This window comes from Anabas testudineus, chromosome 24, assembly GCF_900324465.2.
Source record: "Anabas testudineus chromosome 24, fAnaTes1.2, whole genome shotgun sequence".
NCBI lineage: Eukaryota > Metazoa > Chordata > Actinopteri > Anabantiformes > Anabantidae > Anabas > Anabas testudineus.
In genome coordinates, this window is record NC_046632.1 from 19,090,936 (window position 1) to 19,108,288 (window position 17,353).

At 39.6% G+C, this 17,353-nt stretch overlaps 1 protein-coding gene across 4 annotated transcripts; it reads right to left on the reverse strand.

Moving 5' to 3' along the window:
- Positions 1-5,579: 5,579 nt before the first annotated feature.
- Positions 5,580-16,227, reverse strand: taf1b (TATA box binding protein (Tbp)-associated factor, RNA polymerase I, B). Of its 4 annotated transcripts, none has more exons than XM_026340623.1 (18): positions 16,067-16,227; positions 15,669-15,767; positions 15,321-15,408; positions 14,912-15,009; positions 14,747-14,839; positions 13,889-13,994; positions 13,573-13,732; positions 13,340-13,439; positions 13,085-13,232; positions 12,725-12,881; positions 12,589-12,626; positions 12,239-12,326; positions 12,086-12,156; positions 11,745-11,973; positions 10,416-11,175; positions 10,090-10,182; positions 8,586-8,752; positions 7,441-8,549 (listed from the first exon to the last, which is right to left on the reverse strand). In XM_026340623.1, the coding sequence occupies exons 1-15, from the start codon at positions 16,082-16,084 to the stop codon at positions 10,872-10,874; spliced, it is 1,797 nt and encodes a 598-aa protein (XP_026196408.1). In that variant the 5' UTR covers positions 16,085-16,227; the 3' UTR covers positions 7,441-8,549; positions 8,586-8,752; positions 10,090-10,182; positions 10,416-10,871. The 4 variants fall into 4 exon arrangements, with proteins under 4 accessions (XP_026196409.1, XP_026196406.1, XP_026196408.1 ...); XM_026340622.1 differs by having other exon boundaries at positions 10,075-10,182; XM_026340624.1 differs by lacking the exons at positions 7,441-8,549; positions 8,586-8,752 and adding an exon at positions 5,580-6,566 and having other exon boundaries at positions 10,075-10,182.
- Positions 16,228-17,353: the final 1,126 nt, after the last annotated feature.

Sequence of the window (17,353 nt, forward strand, 5' to 3'; positions counted from 1 at the left end):
ATGGTTAAAATATGAATTAATGTTTGAGTTAATGAATAAAGAACAGGTAAAAATGTGAAATAATGTTAGTAATAAAGACAAAGATGATGATGTTTGGTGTTTGTATGGTTAAAATATGAATTAATGTTTGAGTTAATGAATAAAGAACAGGTAAAAATGTGAATAATGTTAGTAATAAGACAAAGATGATGTTTGGTGTTTGTATGGTTAAAATATGAATTAATGTTAGTAATAAAGACAAAAGTGATGTTTGGTGTTTGTATGGTTAAAATATGAAATAATGTTTGAGTTAATGAATAAAGAACAGGTAAAAATGTGAAATAATGTTAGTAATAAAGACAAAGATGATGATGTTTGGTGTTTGTATGGTTAAAATATGAATTAATGTTAGTAATAAAGACAAAGATGATGATGTTTGGTGTTTGTATGGTTAAAATATGAAATAATGTTAGTAATAAAGACAAAGATGATGATGTTTGGTGTTTGTATGGTTAAAATATGAATTAATGTTTGAGTTAATGAATAAAGAACAGGTAAAAATAGGAAATAATGTTAGTAATAAAGACAAAGATGATGATGTTTGGTGTTTTTATGGTTTAAAATATGAATTAATGTTTGAGTTAATGAATAAAGAACAGGTAAAAATGTGAAATAATGTTAGTACTAAAGACCAAAGCTGATGATGTTTGGTGTTTTTATGGTTAAAATATGAAATAATGTTTGGATTTAATGCATAACGACAGGTAAAAATGTGAAAATAATGTTGTTAATTAAAGACAAAGATGATGATGTTTCGTGTTTGTATGGTTAAAAATATGAATTAATGTTTAGGACTAAAAGACCAAGATGATATGTTGGTTTTGTATGGTAACATTGAATTAATGTTGAGTTAATGAATAAAGCCGGTAAAAATAGGAAATAATGTTAGTAATAAAGACAAGAGATGATGTTTGGTGTTGTATGGTTAAAATCTGGAATTAAGTTGTGAGTTAATGAATCAAGAAAGGTAAAAATGTGAAATAATGTTAGTAATAAGACAAAGATGATGATGTTTGGTGTGTGTATGGTTAAACTATGAATTAATGTGAGTTAATGAATAAAGAACAGGTAAAAATGTGAAATAATGTTAGTAATAAAGACAAAGATGATGATGTTTGGTGTTTGTATGGTTAAAATATGAATTAATGTTAGTAATAAAGACAAAGATGATGATGTTTGGTGTTTGTATGGTTAAAATATGAATTAATGTTTGAGTTAATGAATAAAGAACAGGTTAAAATATGAAATAATGTAATAAAGACAAAGATGATGAAAATTGTTCATGTGTTATGTGATGTCATGATAAAGACATTTGAACTGTTTATTTTTAGTATTTTCTTCTTAAAAAAACTTTGTTTTTAGTGTTGATATGTGCAGTTTGAGCTCTGAATTATTAAATGTGCACTTTTCTTAGTTTTCTAAAGCAGAGAGTTGAAAATTTTCTGACTGGTGGTTTTCTACTCTTCTTCTACCGATCGGTTGATTGTCTGCAGATCGACTGATGATAAAACTAGTGTTTTGGTATAATCAACTGTACTGTCTGGTGAAGTTCGGTGTAGACTCATGTAAAATGTTAACGTAAACACAAGTGTGGGAGGTGGTGGGGGGGCTACACCAGCATCACCTTCCTCTCCGTCTCTCTTACATGTTGCATGTTGAAACTGAAGATGGATGAGTCACCAACATTTAAACTGAACCGTCTGACGTGAGACAACGTATGAAAAACTGCAGACGGTTTTGTCAGAACTGTTTTTGTTGTGTTGGGTCAGACCGGTTCCTCGAGCAGCGTAAGAAACGAGGCTGAAACAACAAAACACCAAAAGAAACCAAACCAGTCGTCCTGAAGCAGCACGGCAAACAGCAGGTCCACAGTGTGTGTGTGTGTGTGTCTCACGTGCATGCTCCGACTCAGACATGTGCACGTTAGACACTGTTACAGAAAGAAAACAAAAATGCAAATAAAGCAGAGACGGTGCAGAACAAAGAGGAGAAACCTCGGCTGCGACGCTGCAGCTCTCGAGGCCCTCGACATGTTCCCTCATTGTTTTCTTCCTCTGCTGTCTTGTGAGTCCAGCTACCTCCCGGCCCCCTCCCCACCGGGCCGATGAACCCAGGGACTCCTATGCGTCTAGGTTGTAAACAGCCTCTCTCAATAAAGAATTCCAGGGCGGGGCTAGCAGGCAGCCGAAGCACCCCCGCTCTTCCTCCCCCCTCTTCCACACACACTGGATTGGCGTGCACGCCGGCCCCAGCACTGGCTCCTTTGTTGTGGCTGCACATTAACCCTTTCAGCTGCTGCAGAGGCTGCATGTGGAGCTGATATCAACACCAGGAAGCGAGGTGGAGGTAGAGGTGATGTGTGGATGTGGCCATACGTCATCCCGTCTGAGTCGCAGGGAGACAAAGAGCGAGTTTCATTACGATGCTTCATCTTCAGCGTGCGATTGACAGCAGAGACCTGCTCGCACGGCCGACCCAACATCACCTGCACGCTTCAAAACACCTTTCTGCAGCTGAGGCGGGGGCCTGCGTCGGCCTGCTGCAGCTCCTGCACAAAGCCACAAAAACAGCTTCATTATTCAAAGTGAATTAGATCAACGTGCTGCTGCCGTTACTGTGTAAGTGTCTGCAGAGGGAGGTGACATCAGAACTGTAAACTCAGCACAGACTCAGGAAGAGGGAGAAACTGGGACAAAAGCAGGATCTGGCAGCAGGCAGGGGTGACGTGAGTTCAATTTCATTTTCAAGTTCAGCGAGGTTGTGAATGAAAAAAACAGAAGAGAAAGAAAAAGAAAAACACACGGGCAGGCGGTCCATCCATAAAAAACGGTTTCCAGGCAGAAAACACTCGCTGACTTGTGCAGGAGGAAACCACAGGAAGAGGCGACGGAGCCGCGAGCAGGATGAAGTCAGAGCGAAGAACCTGCAGCAGACAACACAACTTCAGAAGGAAGCTCATCACTGAAAAAAACATATTCACACGGGGAATGTTTCCCTCTCTGTGAAGTTACAGAAGCTCTTCTTACCTATTCATTCTAATACAGTAACACAAGAGTGAAATATGGGGATATTAACCCAACTCTGAATGATCCACGTCTCTAAATCAAACGTGTTTAGGTGTGATTAAGAACAGAGACGTCACATCACAGGTTTCAGTCAAACAAGGTCCCAAAGGTCCTGTTGGTGGAGTCGTGACGCTCTGTTTCCATCTCAGTGTATTTGAAAGTTTCTCATAGACGACAAAGTAAAAGGTCTTCTGTGGTCGTTCTGGTTTACTCAGGGGGTGTTAACGTTAGTTCGTCGTTATATTATTGTTGATTCTTCATACGTCATATTCAGGCTTCTCACACCTTGTAGCTGTAAAGAGGATTTTATCGACCTTGAACTCCAGGTGACGCTGGTTTTGCACTTTGGAGCATGATGTGTCAATACTTACACCGTTTTCCAGTCAGCTCCTCAAGATAATGTTCAAACCTTCTGTACCTGCAGAAATAAGAAGCTGCAACACATCTAAATCCACCAACGTGCCCAGGAAGGTAATCGTGTGTCAGACCCATTTCTCATTTGTAGTTGTGGCTCATGTCGTCTTTGTCCATCGAGGACGAGGACGAGGACGAGGACGAGGGGGGGGGTGTCGGGGTCCTGAACTCCCAATAATCCCACAGATGAGGTGATAATTGGACGGCTGTTCTCATGGAAACGAGGGAGCGGTGTGAAGCCTGGCAGGTTATTACCTCCGACCTGAGGAGACTGAACCAACACAACAGAAACATGAGGACGTTTGTAGAATCTCGTGCTGCCGGGCCAAAACGAGACGGATGAAGACGAGGATGGTCTTAAGGAACTGGAGCATTGAAAGGACATCTGTTGCACGTCTGTCCATCCTGGGACAAGGACGCTGCTCATCCTGTGATTTTGTGCATTTTTTCCTTCTCGGATTCGAGCGTCTAAAGACAGAGGATGGAAAATGTTGACAGATCGTAAAGGAAGCAAATGAGATTTATTCTATGTAAAAGTGAGATTGTGACAGTTTCACAGTGATGATGGTTTTGGAAAATAAATGTATTTTGAGGAATTTTGAGGATTGTTTAGAAACTATCTAAATTTTCTTAAAAGTGTGAATGTGTTGAAAAGTGCCGACACTAGTAACGTTCACGTTTTTAAAGACATGTCAGAAAACACCACGCTTCTCATGCTGGGGACAGTTTCTTTAAAAAAATAATTTAAAACATAATCACGGGAGTATTTCTGAAGAGTGTGACAATTTGTGCAATTTGTGGTTTTGTTTCTGTTTTTAGGGCTGACGTTGGAAACGACACTGAGGTTAAAACATGTTTGACCATTTGTTCAGCTGCTCATCGGCCCGTGTTCAGCTTTAGTTCAACCACCACAGAGTCAACACGTCTGACAGACAGAAGTAAATGCTCTGCTCTGGCCTGTTTCTGTTTGTGTGGTTCATAGAAGTGGTGCACATTACTGCAGGGTCAAAGGTCATCCCTCCTTCAAGACTTCCAAGAATCAGACCTCCGGGAAGTACGACCCCAACACATGAGCACGTCGGTCACATTAAGACTTCACTGTTGCTTAAAAACTCGACTCTAAGCACTTTTGAGCGACTCGACTGATTTCACCCTGAATCCTGTGGTTTGTTAGTTTCACACATCAGTGAACAGCCTGAAGCGTCAGCGTGTAGGAGACTTAAACTCTTAACTCAAGTTCCTAAAGTTTAGTTCCCGGGTCCAGTTCAATGGTTTCGTGTCTGAGTTTCAAACTTTTCAGAGTTCGGTTCCTAAGTTTGGTTGGTGGGACTCTGCGTTTGATCGGGGCAGCAGATGTCATTTCCCTCCAAAGCAAACAGCAGCGACCTCACCCACCCACCCACCCTCAGTACGTATGTATGTGAAGGGGGGAGCGAGGGTGGTGGCAGGGGGATGTCCGGGGTGGGTGGGGTCACTCGAATGTAGGTCAGAGCGGGACGGGGTTGGTGGAGCAGCGAGTTCACCGTCGCTAGGAGGAGAACATCCAGACACAGAAACAAAGAGACGGAGTCGGTTTAATATCGAAGGTGTGAAACACGTCTGAGAACGACATATAAATATAAAAACTACCAGTACTTGAGTTAAGAGTTTAAGTCTCCTACACGCTGACGCTTCAGGCTGTTCACTGATGTGTGAAACTAACAAACCACAGGATTCAGGGTGAAATCAGTCGAGTCGCTCAAAAGTGCTTAGAGTCGAGTTTTTAAGCAACAGTGAAGTCTTAATGTGACCGACGTGCTCATGTGTTGGGGTCGTACTTCCCGGAGGTCTGATTCTTGGAAGTCTTGAAGGAGGGATGACCTTTGACCCTGCAGTAATGTGCACCACTTCTATGAACCACACAAACACAACAGCAGTATCAGTGGTAATACACACAGAAAGTAACTGAGTACATTTACTCATCAAGTTCTGTTCTCGTCATTTATCTCAGAGCTGGACTCATTAAAACATATTAATTAAACTACAGTAAGAACAATTTCTAAGTTAACTGGCAGCTGTTTTAATGATCACTCATTTTCCATGTAAAACACCAAATACTCCAGTTTCTCTAATCTGATGAATCATTTGAGCATTTTCCTACTTGAAGGGTTCAATTAAACAGTGATTCTGTCGTTTTTATAAGCTGAACAATTAAATGAGTCATTGAGGAAATAATCAGCACATTAATCCTCCATAAAAACAATAATTACTTACAGTCCTGTTCAGATAGTGAGAAATACTGAAGCCTCAGCCATCGACATCAAAAAGCTACTCATACATTTGTGTACTAATTAATTAATTAATAATAATGTACTGGGCCTCACCCCTTACGTCCAGAACCCTGTTTATATATGACGAGAACCACAAACCAACAGCAGCTCTGAACATCTACAGGCTGTAGTCGATGCACAGCGCCGCTTGACTCATGTCGTCAATGTGCAAGATGAGTAAAAGCCCATCGATGCTCTGGTTACCTGTTGTTGTTGTTGTTTGTTATACGTCACGTTACAGTACCAGGATGTTGGCAGCTGCTCTGTAAAGTGTCATAGGGAAGAATGGATAAACTGTGTACTACTACTACTACTACTACTACTACTACTACTACTACTACTACTACAGATATTACTAGAAAATAAATAATACATGAACAGCACTTTTACATAGTGGAAGTTTGCGGAGGTAAATGAGGTAAAAACTAATAATCCATGTTGAGTTTTTTTTTCTTTTTAAAGGGTTTTCACACAAACTATTTTTGCTGGTTTCAGTAACTTTTAAATACTTCAAACAACAACAAAATCCAAGTTTATCAAGACAAATACGATGTTAGGACGATTTCACAGCTTAGTGTCTGTTCAGACCCAAAGAAGAAAGAAGCTGCAGACGACCAAAGAAAAATTCACAAAGGTTGAATCAGAGCAGGAAAAAGTTCCTTTACAGCTTGAGAGCTGCTTCTGCAGAGCTCGGACGTCAGGAACAGATCACTCGCTGCACAGCGGTCGCAGTTTCCACCTTAAAAAACGTTCAGACAACGATCAGATACTTTAGCAGAAACCAAATAAGTGAATATTTTACTATGTCCACTATCAACTTCTGTGACTGTCACATACTTAAATGAAAACATTTCACCCAAAGTGTAGAAAAGTGTCTGCTCAGGTTTAATCGAGTTTGGTTGTGAACAGGAGACGAGAACAACTTGACCGTTGACTTCACTTCTTTTCATTCTTGAAAAGCTGCAACTTGAACAACAACAACAACGAGTTCATGCTGCTCTCTTCCTTTACAGCAGAATCTGATTGAACTGTGTTGAAGAACATGAATTATAACATACTACCGTACCAGTAGTACCAGACCACACAGTTCAGTAGTATTACTACTAAACTGGTAGTAGTGGTAGTAGTAAAGTATTGAACGTAAGAAGCTGGAGAGAATTGAATGACTTGATACAGTTTTTAGAAGCTCGTAAATGTTATTTATCTCTAATAAAATAAAATAATTTCCAACTACAAAAATTAGCAGGTTCAGTAAAAATCTAAATTAAAAGTTCTGATTATAATTAAAATTATAACTTGTTTGTTAATTAGAATGTTGCAGCTGGTTTAAATTAAATCAAAAAGTCGGATTTTTATATTTAGTAAATTAATAATCTGAATCTGCAAAGTAACTAAAATCCATATTGTATTTGTTTATATTCATAGAAAGTTACCAACAGCTATAAAGTAAATGTCAGAGTAAGCTACCATAACACTTAAAGGCCTGTTTTACTATTATTCTATTTATTGTTCTAGTTTTCTAATAATGTTAATTAAATCTAATTGTCTAATTATTAAACTGCTGATCTGATTTTTATTAATATTCAACTGTTAACATCAAAAACAAATGTTTATGTCTGTAAGTGGTGAAATCATTTATTTAGAAAAGGTTTTTGCTTCCAGTGGATTAAGTTTCAGTTCTTTCAGTTTTCAGTTTTTAAAATGGAAATGAAAATGTTTTTCTCATATTGTTTAATTACTGACAGTGAAATGTTTAAAATATTTAAACCACTAAACTCCGACTGACATTCAATTGAACTTCTGTTAAAGACAGAGACATGATCAGACGTAGAAGAACTGCTGTTAAATACAGAAATGATTCAACAAATTACACTTTTCATTTCTCGAAGCTGTTTCAAACTTATTTTCACATTTATTTTTATAAGATGTACGATAATTACATGTAGAAGTAATTCATTTTTACAGTTTAATATCTGAAACGAAGTTTGTTTGATTAATTCAAATATTTTAATTATTTCGAACATTGAACATTTCGTTCACGACTGAATGTTCAAATTCTCAAGAAGAGATGAAAATAAAAGAATGTGTTTTTATACATGATGTGAATATAAATAAAATAAATAGAAATTAATTACTGGATTCATCCGTTTATCGTCAAAAACAAATCTTCGCATTTTAGAAGCTTAAACCAAAAATGACCTTTTTTAAATATTTTAATAATCATTTTAGATTTAAGTGTAGGATCAGTTCAACATGTAACAAAGATTACAATAAAGTACTTTATACTGTACTTTATACTGTACTTACAGTATAAAGTACAGTATAAAGTACTCTTTCTGCAGAACGTGTCCTTTCTGTGCTTCTGTTAATTGTAAATAAGAGAAACGAGCAGTCCTCCGGTACCGGGCCTGCAGGCCTCTTCACTAATGTACAAAAAGTACAGTACTCCTCACTCGAGATGTAGTAGAAGTACTCAAACTGTACTTCAGTAACTGCCTGATGTGTTTGGATCTTTGGAACAGTTTGTGATTTTATTCATTTGTTACTCTGAACAGAAGATGAACCAGTGGTTTGTTACCTTTGAACAGAACCGACCCAGTGTCCCGGTTCATCAGACGGAACCAGACACAACCTATGACACCAACATCACTTCTTTTCATGTTTGTATCATTTCACAGAAACTAATTGTACGGATGTACTGGACCTGGACCTGGACCTGGACCTGGACCGGGACCTGGACCGGGACCTGGACCGGGACCTGCGTCTGGTCAAACTGGGCTTTTGTTGTAACAACGGTCAGAACTCTGCTGTCACAAAACTGGACCGAAAAGATCCAAAAGATTTCACCAGTCGTTCAGTATCAACGTGCGGCGAGTTTCCCTTAATGTTACCGAGCAACATGATGACAGAAAACAATCTGGTTCCCTAAAGAAGAAGAAGAAGAAGAAGAAGAAGAAGAAGAAGAAGAAGAAGAAGAATCGTTCAGTATCTTCTGCTTCAGGTCGAGATGATTTCCAGCCTGACAACCATGATGTGGATTTCTCACCCTTTTCTGAATTGAATAAAAAATATTTTACTACTATAAACAAAATGCTGATTATTACACTTATTATCTAAAGCCGTGTACCAGGTGACAGGAATAACACATGTATTATTATTATTACTGATAAATCAGATTTTTATAGTAGTAGAACGTTAACATAATGTTATCAAATGTTACTTTAATTAGTTTTAAATGTTTTTTTATATTTTGTTTAAGGCTCAAACTAATTCAGGACAAAGTTAAACTAAAAATAAAATACAATCTAAACAAATTCAGACACATTAAACAGTTATAAGGTTTTATTTTGACGGGTGCCATGTTCATGGTTGTTGCTAGGCAACATTATGGCGTTGTGCATGTTACTATGGTGATAATATGGTAGTATGGTGAGTCCAGCGTTGCATCGTTTACCACAGGAAGGGGGTTTGGGGGTGGAACTACACTGTGTTCACATGTCACTGGTTGATTTCAGTGTTCACATCCTTCATTAAGAACCTGCTTCACATTTCACCTCATTTAAAAGAAACTATGTAAATAAAAATAAAAGCAACAAGAAGCTTAAAACATGTTTTGCAGTAGCTTTTGATCTTACATGACAATATTCTACCTGTTCATGAACAATTTTCATCCTGACTCACTGACTTTGGAAAAATTAATTTCTGAAAAGTAAAAAACAAGCTTCAAGCGCCTTGTTATTTTTCTGTAAATGTCAGTGAAGTTTGGCTCCTGGGCCTGAGTCTCTGTATAAATCATATGTTCACAGTTGATGCACAAAATGATCACAAAGACACAAGATGACGACATACAGATGAAAACATCTGCAAAGACACTCATATATACGCCGATATAACGAGGTGGGGGCGTCCAGAGACATAAAACCACTACGAACAATGGGACCACGGACAGTCTTGTCTGGGGGGTCCGCTGGGGAAGGGGTTTGGGCCCGTTGTGTCATAATCCGTCCACAATCTAATCTGTGGTTTGAGATTAAAGACGCTGCTTTGTGAACGACCAGGTGTGTTAAACCATTTTCAACGAGGGTTTGTCTCTTTCTACGTCTTCTACTTGACACCTTGGTGTTTTATTTATACTTTCTTCCACCTTTTCTTGTTGATTCATTGGTTTTGCCCGTACTAGATTTAATGCACATTGTTAAAACCAATAAATGCTCATGGATCCTTTAAACAAACTGAATTTCACTCACCAAACATTGAGTTACCTGCTGCAATGTCACCTGCAGAGTGAAGGAAAGTGGCGCCTCCTGCTGGTTTGTTTGTGTTGCTTCATCTTTGTCTGAGTTTCTTTGTTCAGTCTGGAAAACGAAGACAAAGAGAAATTAAAACAGCAGTTCTCCAACGTCAATAAATGAACAGGTCGCTAATTTTATTTATTTTTTATTTTAATACAAGTTAAAAAAAATTCCAGGTTTCAATCTTTAAAGAATAAAGCACCAATATTAACCGACTAAAATGAAATTCTGAATATTTATCTTAAAAAAATGTCTTTATGACAATGTTTATTGTCATAAAACTGGAAAAAACTCACAGTAAAGAATCTGCAACCAGAGAAGGTTTGATGAGTCGTTTCTGCTCAGATTGGAAGAAAATAAGAAAAACTGATGAAATTATTGTGGTTCAGGTTCAGCTCACATCCACAACACGTCGTTTGTGCTGAAATAAAAAGTCACTGAGCCTCAGAGTTAGTAGAAATGTTCAGTATTACTGAAACCAGAGTTTAACTCCACACAGCAAATTACAACTTTTCATGATCTTATGCAGGAGTAAAAAACATGTTAACAACAGCGGTCGTACAAAAGTACCACTGGAAAAACGTTGATTTAAATCAGGAACTGATTGTTTTATGTCGGCGTTTGTTTCGTTTGGTCTCAGTCGAATTTTCAGTTCTGAAAACGTCTTTGTTGTTTTTAAATCGACCCTTTAAGTACCTTTTGTTGAGGCTGAAATAAAATATTATAATATAAAATGTTTTTGCAGGTTTTGTTCACATTGCTGTTTCAGTTTTTCGTCCTCTCTGTGACGTCCTGGATGAAGCTCTAGTCCGGATCTCAGTTCTGCTCCTGCTCCTGCTTCGTGTCTCAGTCCTACTTCTCCTCCTGCTCCGTGTCCCCTTCCTCCAGTGTTCGTCTCTGGGCGTCTTGCTGCCGAGAACTCGTCTCTCCGCCCTCAGCACCTCCTCGTACAGGTAAGCCGGCTTCACGTCCAGCAGGAAGGAAAAGAGCTGCAGCAGCCAGACGAACGATCGTGGCAGCGACTCCTCCACCTCCGAATAATGACTCAAGCACTTCCTGCAGAGGAGAAGGAGGAAAGATGAGTACCGGACAGTATTCTCACTTCTGCTCAATTCATAACAAAAGTAATATTTTCATGTCTGTCAGTAAAGATCTGAGCAGCAAGTGAAAATCCAGTCGTTCAGTTATATGTTAGCATTATTTTAACTGGTACTTTTTTAGATGCTAATGTTGCTTTGATACTTTTTTCTTTTGAAGCTAACGTCACCGTTCATTTGCTCTTTTTTCTTTGTGCTCGGCTTTTTGTTTGTTTAGTGCCAACACTACTTTGTGTAAACTTGTTGAGGTTCGTGTTCACGCTAAAGGGACAATATATCTGATCAGTGCACCATGAAGCTCTGACACAAAATCTAATCAACTGTTTCCAATAATAGACAAAACTGATTTTATTATGCAGCCGTCAGCTTCTGTTAGATAAGCTGTAAACATTATAATTGATCAAATCTATTTTAACATTAATTCTCATTGACTAATCTATTCGAGAATAAATAAGAGAAGCTACAACCAAAGTCTTGTGACAAAGACGCCGATGTGGTTTTTGTTTCCTCCTTCTCCAACAGACCTACCGGGGGTTACAGGGTCTGAGACCCGGGTGCCAGTAAGTCGAGTTCGCTGGAGTCTGGATGTTGCGTTTCAGGGTCACGACTGCGTCCAGTTTCTTGTGGTGCAGACTGGGACCATCAGCTCCGTCCCCGTCCCCCCAGTGGAACCTGAAGCTGGATGGATTGGGGGGCTGGACTCCCACCGGGCAGGAAGACAGCTTCTCAAAACAGGCCTGAACCTGCTCTGCTGTTCCTGCAGAGACGAGACGCGTCGGTCCATTTACTGAAACTCACTGTATTTTCTTTACTGAACAATCAGCTCGAAACCATCTGACACCTCCAGATATACAAACTCCGATTCGTACTTTTCTTTTTCATCACCATCCATTTGTCGTTCCTGCTCGGGTAAAGAGGTTTCTTCCCCTTCCACTGTTTCCTGTGGATGAGAGGGAGTGAATCACATCATCAACATATTACACATCAAAAACAACCTGCAGTAAGAACGTGTGTAACAGCACCTGGCGACGAGGCGTTCTCTCCGCTGCTGAGCCCTGATCAGAGCGGCCTGCATCAGTCGGTACCACCTCCTCAGGTTAAACATGTTTCCTGTCAGAGAGCAGAAGAGGAGTCGTAAATGTAGAGAATCATCTGCTCCTGTTGTGGGGAGCTGAAGAAGAGTTCAAGAGCTCACTGCACACACTTTACTATCTGACTTGGTCTGAACGTATTTATCACTTTATAATACATTTTTCTATATTCAATATTCTATATTCATATTTTCTATATTCATATTGTTTATGAAGACTGTTGGATGTTTGACTACACTTCATAAAGACATAAAATCACAGTCCTGAGGTGAAGAACCAACCTGAGTCGTCGGCGTCGCCGGCTTTGTTGGATAAATCCCTGAAACACACAAATCCACCGGACAAGTCAGTCACAGCAGGAACTAACATTTACCGTGTTCCGTCTTTGTGTCTGTCTGTGTGAGGAGGGGGTGTTACCACTCGGTGTGGTCGTCCAGGCCGAAGACGACCTTCATGGTGACGACGATGAGGGCGGCGGCTTGGACGTCATACCGCGGCAGAAAGGCGGCACGGTGCGTTTGGTCTGCCATACCAGCGTGCTCCATCAGCCTGCAGACCCATGGGTGGAGCTCATCTGGGGGAGGGGAAGAGGTTATTAGGTTAGTACTATCAGAAATACTTTAGGTACTGCGATAGGTACTGTTAGTACTAATAATGTCAGAGATGCCACTAGTACTGTCAGAAGTAATGTTAGTATTGGTGCACATACTGTTAGCACAATTAGTAGTACTGTTACCAGGCACATTGCAGTATCAGTAGTATCAGTGGTACTGTTACCGGGCAGATTAGCGTCCATCAGGTAGCGCAGGCTGAGCAGTGCTGGGTGCAGCAGACTCTGTCGACTGATTGGAGGAAAAGCAGGAAGCTGCAGGAACAGAAGCAGAGTCTGAGCCTCCTTATGCACCGCCCGGTGGGACGGGACACTCTGTGGAAACAAATGTACCCGAAATAAAACTCACTGATTATACTCAAACAGGTTGTAGTATAAGTACACACCTTACTTTTTATTGTATAGTTTTCTTTGGTTCTGACCTCGACTTTGAAGATAAACGCATTTTTGCCGTCGAGCTTCATCTCCTCAGGAAGTTCCTCGTGAGCGTTCACGTACGGGACGTGGCCTTCCCACACCAGCCTGAAAACAAACACAGCCACTAAGTGTTCCAGCACTTTCCAGCACTCCAGCACAGGACCAGGACCAGGACCAGTCTGGATTCAAGGAGAATCAGAAATATAATATTTAGTTGTCAGTTGTGTCCAGATGTCACCTGAGCAGGTCGCTGAGCGTCAGCGGTTCGCTACTCCAGACCAGAGCCAGGTGGATCAGAGCCAGAGTCTTCTTCATGCTCATCAGACTGTGGTTCCGCCTCATCCGAGGACTCGGGCAGCTCACCGAGCCAGAAAACTGCGACCACCCACTGGTGCTCCCTGAGTGAAGATTTACTGTATTTCAGATCACATACGGTCGACTGTCATTAAACAGTAAAGTGATGTGGTCTGAGCCACTGTAGCAGTTTTATCAGGTTTCAGGAAACCACCAGGCTCCAGACCGGTGTCTGAGTGTTTTTCTAGGTCTGAATTTACCTGCGCTAGATTCGGCCGGACTCGACAGGTTTGTCTCTCCGTCGGTCTCGCTGACGGACATGACGGACGACTCGGCTGCGCTCTCTGAGTCCGAGTCCAGACTTTGCTGAGGACAGAGATGAAGGGGGGCAGCAGAGTCAGGGTGGATCTGTATCAAGAACTGAATCCTTCCTCTACCTATTTAAGAGGAAACTATTTAAGTCCAGACTGTTTTGGTGCTCCTACTGGGTTTCAGTGTCTTCAAAGTGTAGCCAGGAAGTTGCTACATTACTAATTAGGACCAATTACAGACCGAACAGGCAGCAGTAGCCTGTGTGTTATTTCACTGTCTCCATTATCTGTACTGTGGAATTGTATTGATGCATGAATTTTAAGTTCTGCCATCACTGAACTAGAAGCTCATTAGTATTTTAGTGTACTGTTCTTTCTGGGTCCTTCACCATTCACACAGGTGAATTTGTACTGGTTGGTCAGACTTTTACCTGTAGTAGATATTCTGGGACTGTTCACTGAGATTCACCAGTGAGGGGAATATTACGACTCCACCTTGTTGCAGATTCATGTACATCATGTAGGTGTTAAATTCAGTCATTAGGACTATGTACTTGTTAAATCCTTGGGATTTAATTGTTTGTAACTATTTATTAGGTACATCAATGAGGACATTAGAAATCCTTTGCTATTTGAGCTCCTCAGTTATCCTGTCACTTCAGAGTTGGGCTATAATTTACCTGAACCCAAGAAGATGAGAGAAGCTGTTGTCCGACACTATTGATTTTTCGACACTCCCATTGATCTACGTTCTTTCAAAGTGTTTTGTGAGAGGAGAGCGTGTGGGACCAAAAACTCTGAACTGACCAGTTTAAACTTGGAGCTCCTCACTGGGTTGTTGGTGTAGGCCTGTCGACTCTTCTGCAGGTAAAGTCTCCAAAGCTGACACAACACCTCGTCCTGAAATGACACGTTTCCATCAGAACAGCTGCTCATCAGACTGCTCGAGGTTCAACAAGAACAAAAACTCACCTTAAAGTGTGGACTGACTCCCAGTCTGACCAGAGCGTTGGCCTGGTTTCTCAGGATGAACTGGAAACCTTCACAGACCATCCACTGACGTCCTCCCTCTGAAAAACAAACCAGGAAACCAGGCACCACTCATCGACAGCATCAAAACAGAATAGAACAGAACAGCGTCCAACAAAATAAACATTTCAAAATCTGTAGAGAATCTGCAGCTTTGTTTTCTCACTTCACCAGAATTTGAACAAAGTCTATTCAATTATTGTTTAAACTATAAATGACAGAAAAAACGTCTGTTACAGTCTTGTTTGTGTGGTACGATGATGATGATGACAACAAGATAATAAAACTCTTCAACATCTGACAGACTCAGAGCGAGTTTTAAATCCATCTCTGACGGGACACAAACACTGACCGGGCCTCTTGGTTCTGGATCCTCTGCTGATGGTGGACACCCTGGTGGTTCCGGGGGCGTAGGTCATGTCAACCACCTCTTTGGTTCTCTGAGGATGTTTGGACACAGTCGTGTGTTAAAATACATTCAAATTCACAAAGATGAAGTAAGACGGAACATGAGTTCAAACTTTATGATTCTGTTCGTCTACACCTTCCTGTCACTTTCTCTTTCCTGGATTAATGAGAAAAATAGTAAAAACATGAAAGAGTCCTGAGTTCTACTCTGATGGCAGAAACTAAAATTCACCTCTGCAGTTAGAACTGATTCCTGATCAACACGATTCAACTCTCTGTGTCTTTACTTTACCTCGATGACATTGTGGCAGGATCTGCAGTAGAACCGACCCTCGTCTGAAAGTCCCCAGTTCACCGCTGAACACTGAGCACAGGGCTCCGTGTACCAGGCCTGAACACACAAAGGGAGGAATATTAGTTTGGCAGAAAGGGAAATTTAAATCAAATTGTGTCGTTAATTTGAAGACAAAGCAGTGACTGTATGTTTTCATTATTTAACACTTAACGACTGAATCCTGTGGAGCTGTAGAAATGTGCAAAACTAATTTAATTAAAAGTTTGTGACAGACACAACAACACAATCCTAACAGATTATTTAATGGACACTAAATAATAATAATCCACTTCGCTGTGTGTTTGAAGCAGTTTAAACTCCAACATGAAGAAATACAAATGTGAAACATATATTACCGTGTGCTCGTCGTCCATGTTGACGCCAAACGAAGCGTTGTAGTTTAGGTTTTAGTTGTAGTTTAAGTTTTAGTTGTAGTTCAGGTTTTAGTTGTAGTTTAAGTTTTAATTTAAGTTTATTTTGTGTGTTAGATTTTTTCACATGTAGTTCCTTCTTCTTCTTCTTCTTCTTCTTCTTCTTCTTCTTCTCCTTCTTCTTCGTCTTGTGTGGTTTCCGGTGTGCTCTGCTCATCTGCGCGCTCTGCTGCCGCCACAGTTCAGATAGTGAACTACACCTGAGGCAGAGGTGACGTTAAACTTTGTGATTTATTAACAATAAAAATAAATTTTGACTTTATCTGCTGAAGTCAAAATAACCTAATATACGTAAACATTTAGAAAAATGTCGAGCTTGTTTTTCTATGTATCAAACGTAGATTCATATTCAAATTACTACATATATGTGTTTTAAAGTACTCTTATTATTCTGGCAGTCTACCACAAACAAATCTAATACGTATGTTACTATACAATATTTGTGCGCATAATAACAGAGCTAATTTCACTATGAGCTCCGGGTGTTAATTATTCCGTGTGGTTTAACGTATTTTCTTTTACTTCGTACATTTCTTTCTGTTGTTTTCCAGTTTCTCATGTTACTGTATCTGTTTTATCGTTTTTCCTCTCCATGTTTTTTTTTATCTTGTAGTAAAAGCGGATTTGGATGAGATCAGCTGTTATAAATAGAGCTGCCAGATGTCAGTGTTATTCTCTTACATAAGAAGAAAGATGGACACGATTCACTGCTACAGGTTCCGTTTGTTGTGAAGTCACAAATACACCTGTAGAATTATTAGGTCACTTTTTAGTTTTCATTTCTGTTTCAGACACTTTTTACATTTCAGCCTTTAAAATCACATGTTGGTAAAGTTCAATTCAACACGACCGAACGGCGGATTATAAAATAAAGCACTTCCTTTGTGGTTGGTTTTAAGTATATTTCTGAAGAATAACAATACCAATAATGAAAATAACTTATTTAATATATGTTTTAAAATATTTTTCACTAATTTCGTGTTAGAATGATCACTCCATTTTTAAATAAAATAAAATAAATGTTTATTCCACTCTTTTGTAATGATCTTTTCAACATATTTTTAAATGTTTGTTTAGTTGTACTTTTCTGTGGCCGAAGAACATTTTGTGTTTTACATTATTTTTCATTAGATATGACTTTATTGTTGAAAAAAATATATTGTTAAAAGTATTGTATGTAATGTTTTCTTTTGTGCAGCTATTTAAATTCAG